The sequence below is a fragment of the Pseudopipra pipra genome, chromosome 4 (genome assembly GCF_036250125.1).
Source record: "Pseudopipra pipra isolate bDixPip1 chromosome 4, bDixPip1.hap1, whole genome shotgun sequence".
In the NCBI taxonomy this organism is placed as follows: Eukaryota; Metazoa; Chordata; class Aves; order Passeriformes; family Pipridae; genus Pseudopipra; species Pseudopipra pipra.
This window is the reverse complement of record NC_087552.1, coordinates 16,915,168-16,932,197: the sequence shown is the minus strand read 5'-3', so window position 1 is coordinate 16,932,197 and position 17,030 is coordinate 16,915,168. Positions and strand designations below refer to the sequence as shown.

The window sequence follows — 17,030 nt, the reverse complement described above, 5'->3', positions numbered from 1 at the left end:
TATATGTTTACACATTATTTTATAGGTTTTTGTCTTTGCTTTTTTGCTGTTTTTACTAGATAGATATCCCAATCCTAGAGTGGTTTCTTGTGCAGCAGAAGTTGAAGGGCTAAGGACATCTGAGTAGTGCACATAAAAGATGTTACAGTAAAAGGTGACTTGAGCACTTCAAGACCCGGGAAAAGGTACAAGAAGTAAATTAAGACCAGTGCTGATGATAGAAATTAATCTTAAATGATAGTGCTATCAAATTTGCTCTGAGCAGATGACAGGAGAACGTCTTCCAGCACTTAAAATGCTGTCTGTGTTTTAGGTAGTGCTTAATTAAGACTGACAGTTTTGAAACTGCTATTTATAATGTTCAACTGCTATGGCATTTAGGATGCCAGCAGCATGACAACTTCCTCAGAAGCATGGACTTAACCCCTGAGTCTCGCTTTCAAAGATGACTAAAGGAGACCCTGGTCCACAGGTGGCTTTTGGAGACTATTCCCAAAGGAGGCTGTGCACACCCTGTTTGGCACCAGTTGTACCTGCCTGAAGTCAGAGAGTGCTGGCCCAACTCTGTCTTTGGTCAGATAGAAAGAGAACAGGCCTACAAAACCACACTTAACTCTGGGCTGGTGGGGTACGGTCACTGTAGAAGCAGTGCACGCTTTAGGCATGCTTGACTCTCAGAATTTAGAACTGACTTTTTCAGGAATTCTGGCATTTTGCCTGTGCTTTTAGTATAGGAAATGTGGCATGGTTGTTGGGCTTTCTGAATTGATCTGCTCATACACCCAACCACCTGACCAATGTTTTGCACTGGTAGTTTGGGGAAACAAAGTGCCCACCAGGTACTTCAGGTCACCATGCTGGGAAATTGCTGCTTGTCCACATTTGTGTGAGTTTTAAAAATTGCTTTACCTTTCACCTTGGTATTTCAAGCTTTGTTTTATCTCAGTCTCATGTAGGGAAGCAGTAGGGGCCTCTCCTTACTTCAGCATTACAATTGGAAAAGCCAGTGGTTTGTACAAAATTCTGTTACAGGAGGAAGTCTGCGAAACAAAAACATGGGAGAATCATTGCTTTAGGGAAAAATATATCCTCTTTGCACTGCAAGAGAATGAAACTTGCCAGCATGGGTGATCTCAGGGAGATTTCACATCAAATAGAGCTTTTTCTGTGTGAGAGAAAATCACAGAATAAGAGAGGTCTATTGCCCGACCTCCTGCTCACAGCTGTGAAATGGGACCAGGTTGCTCAGGGCTCAGTCCTGTCATGTCCTGAAAACCTCAAAGGGTGGTTACAGCACCACCTCTCTGGGCCTCATTGCAGTGCATTTCTGTCCCTGGGGCAGGGGGAAATGTCTCCTTATATTCAGTCTGAACCTCTCTTGATTTAAGCCAATTTTTCTTTCCCTCCAGCCACATAGTGCTGTGAGGAGCCTGACTGGCTTCTCGGCAGCTCCCTCCACCATGGACTCTGAGGTGCTGCTCAGTTTGCCTAAGGCTGTCTTCTCTCCCAGCTGAGCAAACCCTGGTTCCTCAGCCTCTCCTTACAGAGTTGGTGCTCCAGCCCCCAGATATCTCAGTGGCTCTCAGCTGACCTCCTATCGATCATTCTTTCCTGTATTGCACTGGGACCAAAACTGGATGCAGCATTCCACAAGTGATCTCAGGGCCGTTGTACAGAGGGGTTTAGTCACTGCACTTCATCTACCAGCTGTCCTCCTGTTGATAAGAGGGTTTCTTTACACCTTGTTTTTTGTTACGTTGATTCACCAGTGATGATGGCTGATGATGTTGGCTCCGTATGGTGGTTGTTGCTCTTGTGAAAAGTTAAAAGTTAGGAAAGTAAACCAAACAATTTTAGACATCTTCTAGAATCACCTACTTCATAGGTTTATTAGTCCAACATAACTTACAGTCTGGTGCTTCAGAAAATTATCTTCTCAATGTAGTCAGTGCTAGAAGTGTGATAAGTACTTTGCCCTATGGAATGTGTTTACTTTCAAATAAACTCTGTCACAGGTATGTGCTGGGAAATTTTGACAGCAGATGAAGCAAACAAACCAATATTAAAATTAGATTTTTCATCAGTTGTGGATTTATTCCTCCATTAGAAATTCTTTGCAATTTCTTTTTTTAAGTGATACTGTTCACCTTCCTTTTCTGTCCTAGTTGACACTAAAAGCACTGAAGATGATTGATACACAGTTACTAATGCAAAGTGGTTTTAGGTTTCCCTTAAAGGTAACGGGCAGTCATCACAACTGGCATTATGGACTTCTTAACATAAGTGTGTATTCAGGCATCAGTGAAACAGGATTACATTTTCTGTTCATTTATTTATTGAGGCTGATAACTTGTTTACTTGGCAGAATATATGTCTGGTGCTCTGACTGATATGGAATAGCATCTAATTCCAGAAGTGATCCCTGGATCATAAGAATTAGCCTTCTTAGTGTTTTCATTTTCCAAAAAATGTAGGATGGGGATGTTGTAATTGCTGATCTCAGTCAATTTTACTTTTTTCCTGTTTTTTATTCCTTTTGTCTTTCTGCACCTTTCCTTCCTTCCAATCTTTTCCCATTATTCTCCATGCTGTTGTTTCAGTGCAGTGTTTTTTTTTTGGGAATTGAATATCAGCTTTTTCCACTGAGACCACTAAGTGATAGTGACATTTTGACTTTAGGAAAGACTATGTTGTATTTATTAAAGCCAAAATACTCAAACAGAAGTTGCTGCCTGTTACTGAGATCTGTCTGGTTACAGGATGATGCGTGACCTAATAACGTACTTTTTGCAACCTCACTGGTGTCAAAGCTAAGTGCGTGTGGAAGACTGGAATGTGTGTCTGGAAAGTGTAGGCCTAAGCCTAATCCTTTTTTTCAAGTAGTGTTGTAGAGGTGGATTTATGCTCCGTGCTCAGGACTGCTGGGAGAGGACGTGTTCTCTTCTGCAAACTATCAAACTGAATTCTTACTGCGCTTTTTTAACTGCCCCCTACAGAGGCTGCAAGTCGTGCCATAGTCCAGTTTCTGGAGGTCAATCAAAGTGAAGAAGCAAGTAGAGGTTGGATGCTGCTCACCACAATCAATTTACTAGCTTCATCAGGACAGGTTAGTCTTAAACTGCAAAGCTAAAAATAAATTGGAGGGTGGGAGAGACAACAGCAGTAATATAATGAACTGCATGAACACTCACTAAAAGATGTAACTATATTCTGCTTACTGTGTTAAAATCCTTTTTCTCTTATACTGCCACAGGACTTCTGCTTTTAGTTCCTTGGTTTCAGTTGCCTAAAAAAAATATAATCATTCTGGAACTTTAATTTATAATGTTCTTTTGAATTATGCATGCAACTTCTATTGCTTCCCAAAGGCTTCTCTTGCATGCTGCTACTTAGCGCCCCATGAGATACATGTCATTTAACTCACCTAAATAGTTCAGACTTTGAACTTTGGACACCTCACTGAAGGAGAGCAACAGCAGTTGCAAAAAGCAAAGCCAACAGCAGTGATAAGTGGGTGGTGCCGTGAATCATTATTGCCTGTGCTTCTGGTGCTGCCCTCCCAGGGAGCCGATCTCTGGCACTTTGCTGGACAGCTGCGTGTTTTGTTATTTCTGTTCTAATCTGCCTTTATAATTCAGCACATCATTTTATCTGTGTTTTAGTATGTCAGCAGCCTCCACTCCAATTTGTCTTTTCTTCCCACTGATGCTTTCATATTTTCTACTACCTTTCTCCTTATGCCAGCTTATACCTTCATGCGAAGTGAGAGCATAAATTGAATAGTCCTCCTCCCCTCCACTCCCGTTTCCACTGCTACAAAGGATAACTGATGAGGGCTTGGCTGAAGGTCTTGTAATTAACTTGTGAACTTCTGTTGGCAGAGACTGACAGGTTTTGTTTCTGTCCTGTGCAGTGACTGCTCAGAACTGTGGCAATTAGATGCTGTTGTCCTGTAAATAAATGATCCTATTTTTAAAGTTACTGTTTAGGTAGGCATTCAAAAATAGATGGTGAATCTGTACTGTCATGTGAATACCTCACCAAAGGTGTGAGAAAGAAAAACCAGCATTTCAATCAGCTGCATTATAGGAGTGTGACTTTTAAATAGAGTAATATGCTGAACTGGTGTTCTTTTTTTTTTTTGTTCTGTTTTCTTCTTCCTCAGAAAACTGTGGACTGCATGACTACAATGTCAGTGCCTTCCACACTTGTTAAATGTCTGTATCTGTTTTTTGACCTTCCACATGTGCCTGAGGTAGTTGGAGGAGCACAGAATGAACTACCTCTCGCAGAGCGCCGAGCGCTACTACAGAAAGTCTTTGTACAGGTAAGAAAGGTAAAATAGGTCATGGAATTTGCAAGAGGAATGGAAATGCTGCATATGAGAAGTCAGAAACTTTTCACTTGAACCAGGTTTTACTCTTCCTTGATTCTTGACAAACTGATGGCACAGATGAGGTTAAATTTCCACTCCTCCAGTAGTTTTTGTCCTTGGCAAATACTTCTTCCACAGAAATGCATGCAACTCTGCCACACAGATGCTTAAGAGGAGCAACATGTGTACTGTTATTCTGTTTTCATCTAAGTGGTCCTAGTATTTGGTATCTTTGGCTGTTACTGTTTGAAATAGACATAGTAAAAAACATTAGTATTGATAATAATTTATTAATTTATATAACATATGCTATTTTCCCCTATAATTATGTGAAAAAAGCCCTGTGACTGTGGGAACAAGTAATTTAAACATGGGAGCAATCTGAGCTTGCACTTACTATTAAAATTATCCCTCAGATTTCTCAGGGAGACCAAGGACTTAATCTGACTTGCTCCTTTCTCAAGTTCCAGTTGGAGATCCTGCAAAGAAATTCCTGTACGTTCTCCTGATGAAACTTTTAGAAGGAGCTGACAGTTACTGTTAGAAGGGGGTCAATGGTCACACTACCTGTGTCAGTGTGCAAATTGGGTACATCTCTGTGCAAGGTTATCGTAGCCATGTATGCAAAACCATAGAGGTCTGTCAGAACTTGCATACTTCAGGAATTTGAGGGCAGTGGCAGGATTTGTAAGTATAATGTCTGACAGGCATTTTGGTGCTGTCTTCCAAATCAGAAATCACGATGTGCTGTAACCTATCTTTCAGAAACTGCTCTGTTGTGTTTCAATCAGCAGAGTTAATGACCAGTGTTACCACATAGGGTCCCCCCCAACCTACTACTGCTCAGCTCTTTTCTCTCCCTCTTCAAAGGACTCAAAGTGGTGCTCTCAAATAGTCTGGATGGAATGGGTGAGGTTTCAGATAGCTTCCAAACCTGCCCTTCCAGATGCTGACAGCCTTCCAAAGTTGTCTTCTAGTTTTCTGAAAGGAAGCCTCAGCTTTTCCTGCTCAAGACACAAAACGGAGATCAGATGTCCTCAAAACACACAGAAAAGAGAGAGCAACGTAGTAGGTTCACTTGTGTGGCTGCATTTTGTCTTGTTTATGGCAACTTGGAAATTCAGATCCAGGTGCCAGTTATTGAGGTAGGTCTGCAGTGTTGCTGTAGCCTTTCCTGACACGCTGTTTTGGCTGTTTTCATTTCACTAAGATATTATGGATGCTGCTCTGCCAACAACCCATCGATAGCCTTCTTCCTGCCTTAGGAAAGGATGCAGCAGTTTGCTTCACAGAGCCTCTGCCTAATGCAGCATTTAGCCTAATTGTAAATTAGGCAACTGGTAGATTCTCCAAGAATGGAATAACATGGTATCCATACAAGTATGCTGTGTCAGCTGAAGAGATTTGAACTCTGCTGCTAATCTTTTGGTAGTCATTTTAAACTGAACTGGGACTTAAAATAACCAAGTGTTGAATAACCTTGTCTTCAGTTGGAAATACAGAAACACACAAAGGGAAAATGGCTTGTTACTCTTTTTAATGTGTTTGCTAAGTGGAAGAATGTTTAATCTTTTCCTAAGTCTAGGCAAAAATAGCAATGATCAGGGTGTTAATGCTAGTTGTTTAATGACTTATTATTTCAGATCCTAGTAAAATTGTGCAGTTTTGTGTCCCCGGCGGAAGAACTGGCTCAAAAGGATGATCTCCAGCTTCTTTTCAGTGCAATAACCTCATGGTGCCCTCCCTACAATCTGCCTTGGAGGAAGAGTGCAGGAGAAGTACTAATGACCATATCTCGTCATGGCCTTAGTGTCAATGTAGTGAAATACATTCATGGTATGCATTTCTCTTCAGTATTATTTGTTGGGGTCTTTTCTGTTCTTCTTTTGCAGTTTTCTTAGTTAGGAAATAGGCATGAAAATAATAGCTCAATAATATTTACGTACAGGTGAAATTTCAAAGCCCTTGTGTAGTGAGAGAGTCTGTCTCATTCACATTTCAATATAACATTGGAAGATAGAGTTTCCCCTTGTGTTTTGGTGTAGAGTTTATGATGAGCAAGATGAAAAGCTTTCAGTAACTTCAGTAACTGCCTGTATGGAAAAATATTCATTGGGAAGATGCATAAATTTGTCATTTTTACTGTGAGCATTAATTCTTAGTAGGAATAAGTTGGGTTTAGTCCTGTGTTTGAATTGTCAGCAGCAGCCCCTTGTAAAGGCACGAGGCAGGCTAGCAGTGCCCTGTTTACAACTGCTTGTCTGGGTACCACTATAGCTGGCAATAAAAGTGTAGAGACATCTGAGGAAGCCACAGGAAGAGGAACCAACTCCATGTGTTCTGCTGACGCAGTTGGAGCTATTAGAAGGCCATGAAAGCTGCTGCCCTGTAATAAATGCTGGTGCGTTATGCAAACCAGGGAGAGCTAATTTGGGTATGCTGGAAGAAGATTTTTCTCCAAGACAGCTTGCTTTTGCAGGAAAAGGCTGGATGAGGCTGTTAAAACCACTGCTGATTTGCAATATACTCTCCATTCTCCAGAACATTGGGAGTGGCATATCCTGGTAACAGCAAAACTGGTGTAATATGGTCAGTAGGAAATGCTCAAGGGAGCATGGGCACAGAAACACTAGACTGCAAACCTCCAAGTGCTGATGGATGGAACAGGCAGCTGCTTTCCTGCCCTGTGGTCCAGCCCATCTTCCCCAAGCCAAGGATGTTGTCCCTAGAGCCTGGCCCAGGGAAACTGCTCTTCACTTGGCTGAGAACCACAGCTGTGGTGAGACAGTCTCTCAGTACTGGTGCTTCTAGGAAGCTTACAAGTAGCCTACCCTAGAGCCTGTGTCACAGCCAAGTGCAGAGATTTTGGGACACAACTAGGAAGAGCCTGGCTGCTGGATGGGTTTGCAGCCTCTTTTTCTCTGTTGTCTGACTAGACTGCTGACTGTTCAGCCAGCCTGCATTTCTTCCCCAAGTCTTCCCCACTTTGCCATACAGCTTACAGACTACACGTTGTGTGCATCCTGAAGGCCAAATTAAAAATACCTCATGGGCTTAATCCAGCCACCAAAAGAACGAAGTATCCAGACTCATTCCATTTTACCTCCTGTCCTTTTTTGAGGCAAGCAGCATCCTGACTGTTGCAGGCATGGAAACTGTAGTGTATAGGGGTATTTCTCTAACTGGTTACAGATTTTCGTAGCTAATAAAAGTAGTAGTTTACTCATCATATATCTTACAAGACACTGGTAAAGAGGAGGTTGCCAAGCTGGTTCATGACAAAGAACTTGGAAGAGCAAAACAAGATGAAAACCAGTGTTGGAGCTGCCTGGAAACAGCTTTGCATACAAAATACTCAAGTTGCATTAATTGAAAACTGCATGGGTGTTTAGGTATGTAGGACTTGGATTAGGAAGTTTGGTAAAATAATGTTTCTGATATTATATTTGAGGCTTTTAGACTGTAGGACCACATAAAAGAAGCATTTGTAGTTTTTAAATTGGACCAACTGTTGAACTAACATCCTTATCATATATTTTAGCTGTGTACACCTACTGGAAAAAAAGAAACCCACAGTTTGCTCACACCCTGGAAAGCAAGTAGTTACAAGGCTCCACAGAAAGAACAATTTTGACAGTTTATTAAATACCTCAGCCTGCTCCCAAATACTTCACAGAAAATTTCAGTCTGTGTCTTTCCTTGGGCTAGCAGTGTGTTTCCAGTTCCAGTCAAAAAGATGTGAATATACAAATATCACTCGAAAGCACAGCATAGTCATCAATTAAGTATTTTCAGAGAGGGCTTAAAAGGTGATAGGCTTTTTGCCACATCTGTAACAGTCTTCTGGTGGGTTTTTGGTGAGTGTAGCAGGTGTATGTGCATATGTGAAAATGTTATGAAGGGCAACAAAGAAAATAACTAGACATTTGACTGTGTCATTTGGCATATTACAGCTACTACTATTATCTCTTTTCTATGGGCTTCATCCACAGAGGACTGAAGCTGGCATGTCAAAAGATACTCTAGGTTCTTTAGAAAGGGAAATAAAATCTTAAAACCAGTCGGTTTTCCCTCTCACTTGTTGGATACAAAAATGAACATGACTTAAGAGATAACATCTGTCAAGAGGCTCATCTTATATTCAGGGAAAAAGGTTAAGACATTTCATCGTATGCAAAGGAGCATCCTTTCACTATCTTATGCTTTAATTTGGCCTCTGGGAAATTTTGTTATCAGTCTAGCTAGAAAGATTAATGCTTTTGCATTGCACATGCTGCAAAGTTAAAATAGCAAATAATTGAAGGGGGAGCATTTTTAAAATGGAGTGCAACCTAAAATCTCACTATAGATTGGGGAAAACCTTTTGCTACTGACCAATGAACTGATGGAGTATGAGAATTATGCAGAACAAGACAAGCTGTCTCTCTTTGATGCCAGTCAAAGAAATGCTAACCAGAACAGCAATAAGAAGACATGGTGTAAAGGCTTATGTGTAGGGTTTTACCTAACATCAATAACAGTTTAGGTCAGTGTTTTGTACAGCTTTGTATTTTAAAAGAAAAAACTATGTTTTAGAATTATTTACAGTTGGCATATTTGTCTTTTTATTCTGTCGAGTTATCTGGTCAGACTTTTTGGGTAAAAACCAGTTAAAATCTACTAGTTAAAAAATCTACAGTTTCCTCCTTACAAGGGTAAAGATTATAAAAGGGAGGAAGGGGTTGGCAAAAAGAGGTTAGAGTTCAAATCCAAAGCCACTTGAGGATCCTTCTCATCTTCAAGTACTCTGTGATACTCAGTGTTACATGATAAGAGATACTTGAATAAGTTACCTTATTACTGTATTTATAGTACTAGTTATACTTCTAGTTGTGATTGATGTGAGTAAAATCCTAAATTTCTTAATTGCAATTCTTTTCAGAAAAGGAATGTTTGTCCACGTGTGTCCAGAACATGCAGCAGTCTGATGACCTTTCTCCCCTAGAAATAGTTGAGATGTTTGCTGGACTTTCTTGTTTTCTCAAAGACTCCAGTGATGTATCCCAAACGTTGTTGGATGATTTTAGGATATGGCAAGGATACAACTTCCTCTGTGACCTCCTCCTCAGGTATGTAAAAGTGCTTGAAGAAATGCAGACAGATGGCTGAGCTTTTTTTAAAAAAGGTTTCATAATAAAGAATAGGTGGTGAATGGGTTTGAACAAACAAGTGATTATAGATTATTATGGAATGAAGACATTACATTATGTGGTTCTCTCGATTTATGGAACTACATTGTTTAACTTTTTAGTCTTTAGTAGTGATTTATTACTAAATATTTCTGTGTTTTGTGAAGAAAGCAGATGCTTAAAAACAATGGTACTAAATATTTAGAAATAATTTGGAATGTAAAATTTTGGCTGCAATTAGTGATTTTTGGATTTGGTTGGGGATTTGTTTTGTTTTGTCTAGGGACATGATTTAGTAGTGGGCTTGGCACTGCTTAGTTAACAGCTGGACTCAATGATCTTAAAGGTCTTTTCCAACCTAAACGATTCTGTGATTATGTTATTGTCTTATCATGCTATCATAATGAAAAATCACGTATGTACGTGGGGTGCATGTTGCAAGGGAATCAGTGTGTATGTGTGTGTATGTTTGTGGGTTTTTTTTTGTTTTTGTTTTTGTTTTTTTTTTAACTTTTTATTAAGGATGCTGCTAATGCATCAGAAAATATGGTAATGAAACTGCCTGCCCAAACAAAACTTGGATGTATGATCTATCCATGATTTTAGTTCTTTCTATGGAAGAAACTTCTTTCTTTCCTTTCTCAGTCAACAAATTAGTGTCTGTTGCTTTATTTGTGTAAAATCTATGATCAGTCTATGTTGCTTTGTTTGGATATAAAGATTTGAAGAAGGCTGCTTAGCTGTTGAAATATATGTTTTTCAAGTCAGAGATGGAAACTTGGAAATTATGTTTACAAGTGTGTACCTTATGAAGCATACTTGGGCCAAGGGTGCTAAAAAACACTAGGTCTTAATGAGAGATGTTAATGTTGTTATCTCCCTCTTTCAGGTCATTCATTTTTGGGTACTAGGATGCTGGGGTTTGGCACCTAAATATTTGAACTAGATCTTCCACTACATAATTTTGAGGGGTTTTTGTTCGTTTTAAAAGGGTATCAGACATAGACATGGCATTTGAAATTTTTGATCGTGGTCAAAATTATTCATAAATTATCTTTGATGCCACAAAAGCTAGAATGCCTACCAAGGAATTGTTATTTTTCTTATTGTATAAATGGAGTTTTGAAGTATGTTATATTTACTAATGCATTAATTCAAATCCGTGTAATTCAAGCGCAGTTGTTTCCCAGAAACTGTCAGCCAAAGTTTAGGTGAAATATGAGGGGAATGCACAGTCATTAGCATTTTCATCTTCAGGTACAAAAGTGATCCTCTGTAGAGCAGGTGTTTTCACCAAACTCTCTCCTGAGCTTGCTCATCCTTTAAATCAAAGAATGGGAGATCCCTGACAAAGGTATAGGAAGACTTGAGATATGCATGCCTGATCATCAGGTGACATCAGTAAAGGTTAATAGCATAGAAATATGTTATCCTCACTTCTTCCCAAGGTGGTCTTCTAGAAGCAAATAAAGGTATTTTTCAAAAAACAGTCATTTTGAATGAGCCTGTGTATTGGTCAGTGATGAACAACAGTAACATATTCTCCCTGGACACGTTTTGGATCAAACCTACTGACAGAGACTTGTCCGGCTCTAGTGGCACTATTTGTGAAGATGACTGTCACGTAAGGGTGTGAAATCTGGACACTGGGCCTCTAGCTGCAAAAAAGAAAGGCTTTGGAGCTGGAAAACCAGAAGGATGTGTGAAGAAGGTGGCTTAGTAAGAAACTGCAGAAGGTTTTTGAGGGGCTGGAGGAGCAAGTGTGTAATTGCACCTGGACGGTGTGAAAGGGCAGGGAATGTGGAGGATCAGTAGAATGCCAATAGATCAGTGCTTCTGTAGTGACTGCAGGAGGTTCCTGTTTAAAGGAGATTGTTCCTCAGCTATGTCTGACTGAGAAGAAGATGGAGGATGAAGAATGAGCTGCTTCTAAAGGGCTCCCACGATCGCTTGTCAGCAGGAAGAAAAACAGAGCTTGCGTTGCATAAGCAGATAGGAGATTGTGGTCCCCAGCTTACTCCTGGGATCTGCAGAGGCTATACAGTTAGCAAATAATTAAACATGGTATAATTTTTGATGAAGTAGAAGGAAAATGAGGATGGTTCTAGGGTTCAGAGTCAGTTTTTAGGGTTTGGTCTGATGGTGAGCTGCTGGCAGGAAACAATGGTTGGAATGGGATGTTACATTTCCGTTCTCTTGTGCTCAAAGGTAAAGTTTTGGAGTTTTAATGAGGGTGCTTCATCCAGTGCTTCTAAGTGTTAGGCTTCTACCAAGATACCATCTCATTAACATAAAATATTAACTCTCAAAGTGGCAGCTGTAATCTAACAAGTTAATTATGGATTTATTTAATTACAGACTATATATTTGCTTTCATATCCAATAACTTCATGTCTGTGAGAGGATTTTTAAAGTAATTTTCATGTCTGTACTGCTTTTTAATAGACTGTTGAGTTCAAGGAAAGATTTATGAGGTGAATTTCTATGGCAAATAACTGTATGCTCTTCCAAGTTCAGTGTTTGACTGACTTAATGGTATGACATACAAACATGTAAGATACTGCAGGATAGGGCAGTAAAACTGTGGTCTCTAAATTGAGGAAAATGGGTCTCATTAAAGTGATTTGAGGTGAAATAAACTAATGCTGCTAACCTGATCTGTTGTATTTTCTTTAGATTAGAACAGGCAAAAGAAGCTGAATCTAAGGATGCTCTGAAGGACCTAGTTAATTTGATCACTTCCTTAACAACATATGGTGTCAATGAATTAAAGCCAGCAGGTGTTACCACGGGAGTACCTTTCCTACTACCCGGGTTTGCAGTCCCACAGCCTGCAGGCAAAGGTGAGTCTGTTTGCTTTCTCTCTCTGTATGGCTTTTTGTTGTTTTAAATGTAAACAACAAAATACAGAGAAGCTGTTTACTACACAAACTGTTTGCAACTGAGTCTAGGTTTTTTATATAAGATTGGATTTCAAGCTGACACTTTCTGCGTGGATGTTGTAAGAGATTATCATAGTGGAGAGATGCACTGAGTTGATTTATTGTGTTTTAAGCTGCTCTTACTAAACTGATATGAAAGACTGATGTGCTAGCTTGATTTTTTTTTTTTTTTTTTAATCCTCCTCCCACCCCATTTTGCATTGTTAGCTTTTTTCAGCTTACGCAAATGTAACTTGTGAGCTGGAATCTGTTGTTTCATCACCAGTGTTCACAGTGATAAAATCTGTGGTTGTGCTTGCAACCACAGTCAATTATGATACAGAGATAAGGTTGAGGAATTCCCAGGGGAGAAAGGGTTTTATAAAAATAAGCTTATGTTTCATGTCCTCTGCATAAACTTAAAATTCAGTTAAGTCTTGTATGTAACTAAGGAGTTTGGAACTTAATAGTCATTGTGGAGCTAGTTTGTTACTTGAACTTTTTATGAGATTTACTAATACCACTGATAAAAGAAAAAAATTTGTGATAGGATTGCGTTTATAGATTTATGGCTAATGGATTTATTTTCACTGTTTCTCATGTTCCTTGGACAATGACTTCCTTTCTCTGGTATTGAGAGAGTTCATTGTTCATGGGATTTGTTTTTCTTTTGCACTAAATAGAGAAAGGTGGTGATACACTCACAGTTTAATTTCTCCATGTTTCGATAATAATATTAATTTTTGTTTAGACTAATCAGTTTTTCTAGTACAGTAGCATAAGAGAACCATGACCTGTTGCAATTTGCAAAAGAGTTTTTTAATTTTGCGGTATTTATCTTGACATCTCTTAGTTCCTTTCACCTACTTTTCATTATAGGTGGAAGTTGTCTTTTTATAAAGACCATACTCATTTTTTTTTAATTGCTTCTGTTTAAATCATGTTAGTTCTTGAATTCTGAAGAGCTGGTTAAAATGTCATTTCTTCAGAGGTCCTTATAATAATCAAAGTTAATTTAATAATCTTCCTGATTGCCTGGAACAACTGTTGATACTAAATTAGTGTCAGATATAACTATTTATATTCTATGTTCCTGTCACATTTAATAAGCTCTAAGTCCTCCTTTTTGACATTTTTTTGTAGTAAGGAAAGCATGTTAAAAAGTCCTTTTAGAAACAACTGACTGTGACTTATAATGTAACTAATATTTTTCCAGTATGTGAAATTGTTCCATGTTCATTTTCAAGAGAGTTTCCTGTTTTCTTCTGGAGAAATACTAGCATGGGAAGTGGTGAGGCTAGGCATGAACATAATTGAATTTATTGTTAAATTGGACAGCTTGGTTTATAAACAATTAAGAGAGTATTGTTCCACAGAGAATATGTAATAAATCAGAATTCTTTGTTTATGAAAGGATTTTTAAATCAGGTTATCAGTTTGTGTAGACCTTGCTTGAAAATAAGATTTTATTGTTAAAACATCCTAAATGCTTTGTTTAGAATGTCTTTAAAGTCTAACTCTTAATTGTCTATTTTGTTAAAATTATTTTTTACCACTAGTTGTTTTCCGTATTGTGGGATTCGCCCACTGTGACTTGTACTGTTCCTACAGAAGTTAAAAAAGCTGTCTTTGAGGCATTTTTAGTAGAATAAGAGTAATATCTGCCCATAGAAAGTTCTGGGAACCACAGGGAGCACTCATAAATGAAGCATTCTTTGGCTGAATGAATGAGATTTTAATCAACTTACAGGTACTTATAAGAAGAAATTTGTACAAGCTGCCCTTATGCTGCCCTGTGGAGTTTTTCTTCACTGGCAGTTGCCAAAAGGAGAAATTGAGCAGCGAATTTGGTGGCCTGGCTTTGATACTGACAAGGACTTGTCATTGCTTATTGCTCTGTTGAGTGAGGGGATGTAGGTGGCTGTTGTTCTAAACTTAGCCTGCCAGAGTTGTGTTCTGCCTTATGGAATATAGAACATTTTACTGTTGCTTTAATGTGTTCTCTTATGGCCTGGGTAGATGACAGGCAGGCTTTATTTTGTCTCTAGAACTTATCCCGTTGTACATTTTAGTACTAAACCAGCATATTTAGCTATTTTAAAGAAATTGTCTTTGATTTAGCTGCTTAAGTAAACTCAAAACTGAAGATGCCATTGTAATGAACAGGAGATTGTAGGATTTGCAATGTAAGTGGTTGTGTAGAGACTTCTTTTTATACATGAAAAATATTGTTATTTAATTCTCACTTGTTAAAATGCATGAATCATTATTAATAAGCGTACTCATTGTTTGTGATGATTAAGAACTTTCTTTTTCCTTTTTCCTCCCATCCCACTTTGTTTCCTGATTTAGGTCATAGTGTGAGGAATATTCAAGCATTTTCTGTCCTCCAGAATGCATTTTTGAGAGCAAAAACCAACTATCTAGCACAAATCATCCTTGATGCCATCACGAATATTTACATGGCGGACAATGCCAACTACTTCATTTTGGAATCGCAGCACACATTGTCTCAGTTTGCAGAGAAAATTCCTAGACTTCCAGAAGTGCAGACCAAATACTTTGAGATGCTGGAATTGGTTGTCTTCAGCTTGAATTACATACCCTGTAAAGAACTGATCAGTGTGAGCATCCTTTTAAAATCCAGCACTTCTTTTCAGTGTAGCATCATTGCCATGAAGACACTCCTGAAGTTCACCCGTCATGACTACATCTTTAAGGATGTCTTCAGGGAAGTGGGACTTCTGGAGGTGATGGTAAATCTTCTTCATAAATATGCAGCCCTTTTGAAAGATCCCACTCAGGCACTGAATGATCAAGGTAGCGTGTCCACTTGTATTTTTCTAATACATGCCTTTTCTTGACTTGGAATAGTGGAATCTAGCACTTAAGAGGAGGAACAGGAGGGTCTGAACGTGTACCTCAAGGGCTGAATCATGCTGGGGGCTGCTGTGCCATCTTAAAAGCTCATTGGAATTGCTTCTCTCTTAATGTCCTCAGAGAAGCTCGAGGCAACCTTTAATGAAAAACGCTGTATGAATACAAAATAGTAGGAGTTAGTATTTTCCTTTTTAAATGCTTTTGTGATGTGTTGGTTTAATATCTGTTACTTAACATGAAAAAAGTAAAGGAGCAATGCATAACATCCATATTCTTCCTAACAAAAGGTACCTGTGGGTTTCCTTGTGTATGTCTAGCCCCAGCTTTGAAAAAATACTAGAGAGCTCAAATTTAAGCTCTTAATAGGAGTATTTATTCAAGTTTGCAGACTTTTATAAATTGGGTCTACATTTTTCTAAGCATTAAAAAAAAATATGAAAATTAGTTATCTCCAGAATTGAACATCACAGAGATAAGCTACATAGCTGCTGGGCCTGCAAAGCAGACACTGCCAAGTGCCATAGGAGCCTACATGCACAGACACAGAATTTTTGTGGGTTTTTTTTGTTATGTTTTTTTTTGCATTCTTTGTTCAAACTGCAGTCAAGTTAGTGTTAATCAGTGTCACTTACTTTTTAACCATAGCTGTCGGATGTTTCACCTGAGTTCAGTTGTGTGAATCCTCACTGAGTGGTAGCTGCAGATTAGATTTAGAAGGCTTTTTTTTACCAGCAACTCTGTTGAAAAACACATCAGTTCTCATGTTCTTGTGAATAAATGGACAAAGTTGTCATATGATTAGGGTGCTACCTGGGCACACATGCCCTTGTCTTGCGGCTTTCCTTTTATTAGAATAATTAAAAAACCCAAAACACCCACTTTTTTCAGGAGTGTGATGCTGTGTGTGACATGCCACTTGTGATGTTGGTTTGTCTCTTACACCTGTTGAGTCATAAGCATATTTGCTGTAATTATGTGAGTGTAGTTTTGTGTGGAATTTCTCCTTTGAAGTACTGAATACTGAACAAGAGCAGATCCAGTTAAGTCTTCAACTGTGGTTTGATTTTGTGGCTTTGACAAACAATAGCTGAGGATGTGAAACTACACCTACAGCTGTAGTGTCAGACTGCTGAGCTCGCAGCGCTCAGAAGTTTCCGTTTAAATTCTCGTCTTTATAAATTAACTTTTCAAATGATTCATAGCTAAGCTAAGCTTTCCCAGGAATGCATGTGTAGACTGAATCTTAATTTGCTTTCGAAAATGGTTAGGCTGCCTTCTCTCTGGGGAAGCAAAGAAAATAAAAGTGTTGGTGGAAAGTATCAAGAGGCATTCTAGTGTGATATTTACTAAGACTTTAGCTTCTGAAATTATTTTTTAGTGGATTCAAGAAACAGTTCGTTTGAGGACCAAAAGCAGCTGGCTTTATTGGTTATGGAGACCTTGACAGTACTACTACAAGGATCAAACACAAATGCAGGTAAGTAGAGAGATTGCTGCCAAAATATGTATAAAAGAGTAACACAGAAAACCATGTCTTGACTTTCTATCTTCAGACAAGTAATCAAACACACTGAAATATACACTCTCTCTTGCCACGTTTTTCCAGTAAAGGGAATAGAGAGCATAATTTAGAGTGCAGGAAATAAAGGTGTACAAAATAGTGTTTTAACTTGTGTTTTTTTGATG

At 38.8% G+C, this 17,030-nt stretch overlaps 1 protein-coding gene across 9 annotated transcripts in view; it reads left to right on the top strand.

Moving 5' to 3' along the window:
• Positions 1-17,030, top strand: part of WDFY3 (WD repeat and FYVE domain containing 3) — a 166,096-nt gene that overhangs the window by 65,737 nt on the left and 83,329 nt on the right. For all 9 annotated transcript variants that reach the window (XM_064651756.1, XM_064651757.1, XM_064651755.1 and 6 more), the window contains 7 exons: positions 2,997-3,106; positions 4,166-4,327; positions 6,019-6,211; positions 9,297-9,483; positions 12,220-12,386; positions 14,817-15,284; positions 16,723-16,821. In XM_064651756.1, coding sequence (XP_064507826.1) covers positions 2,997-3,106; positions 4,166-4,327; positions 6,019-6,211; positions 9,297-9,483; positions 12,220-12,386; positions 14,817-15,284; positions 16,723-16,821 — 1,386 coding nt within the window. The remainder of the gene's footprint in view (positions 1-2,996; positions 3,107-4,165; positions 4,328-6,018; positions 6,212-9,296; positions 9,484-12,219; positions 12,387-14,816; positions 15,285-16,722; positions 16,822-17,030) is intronic.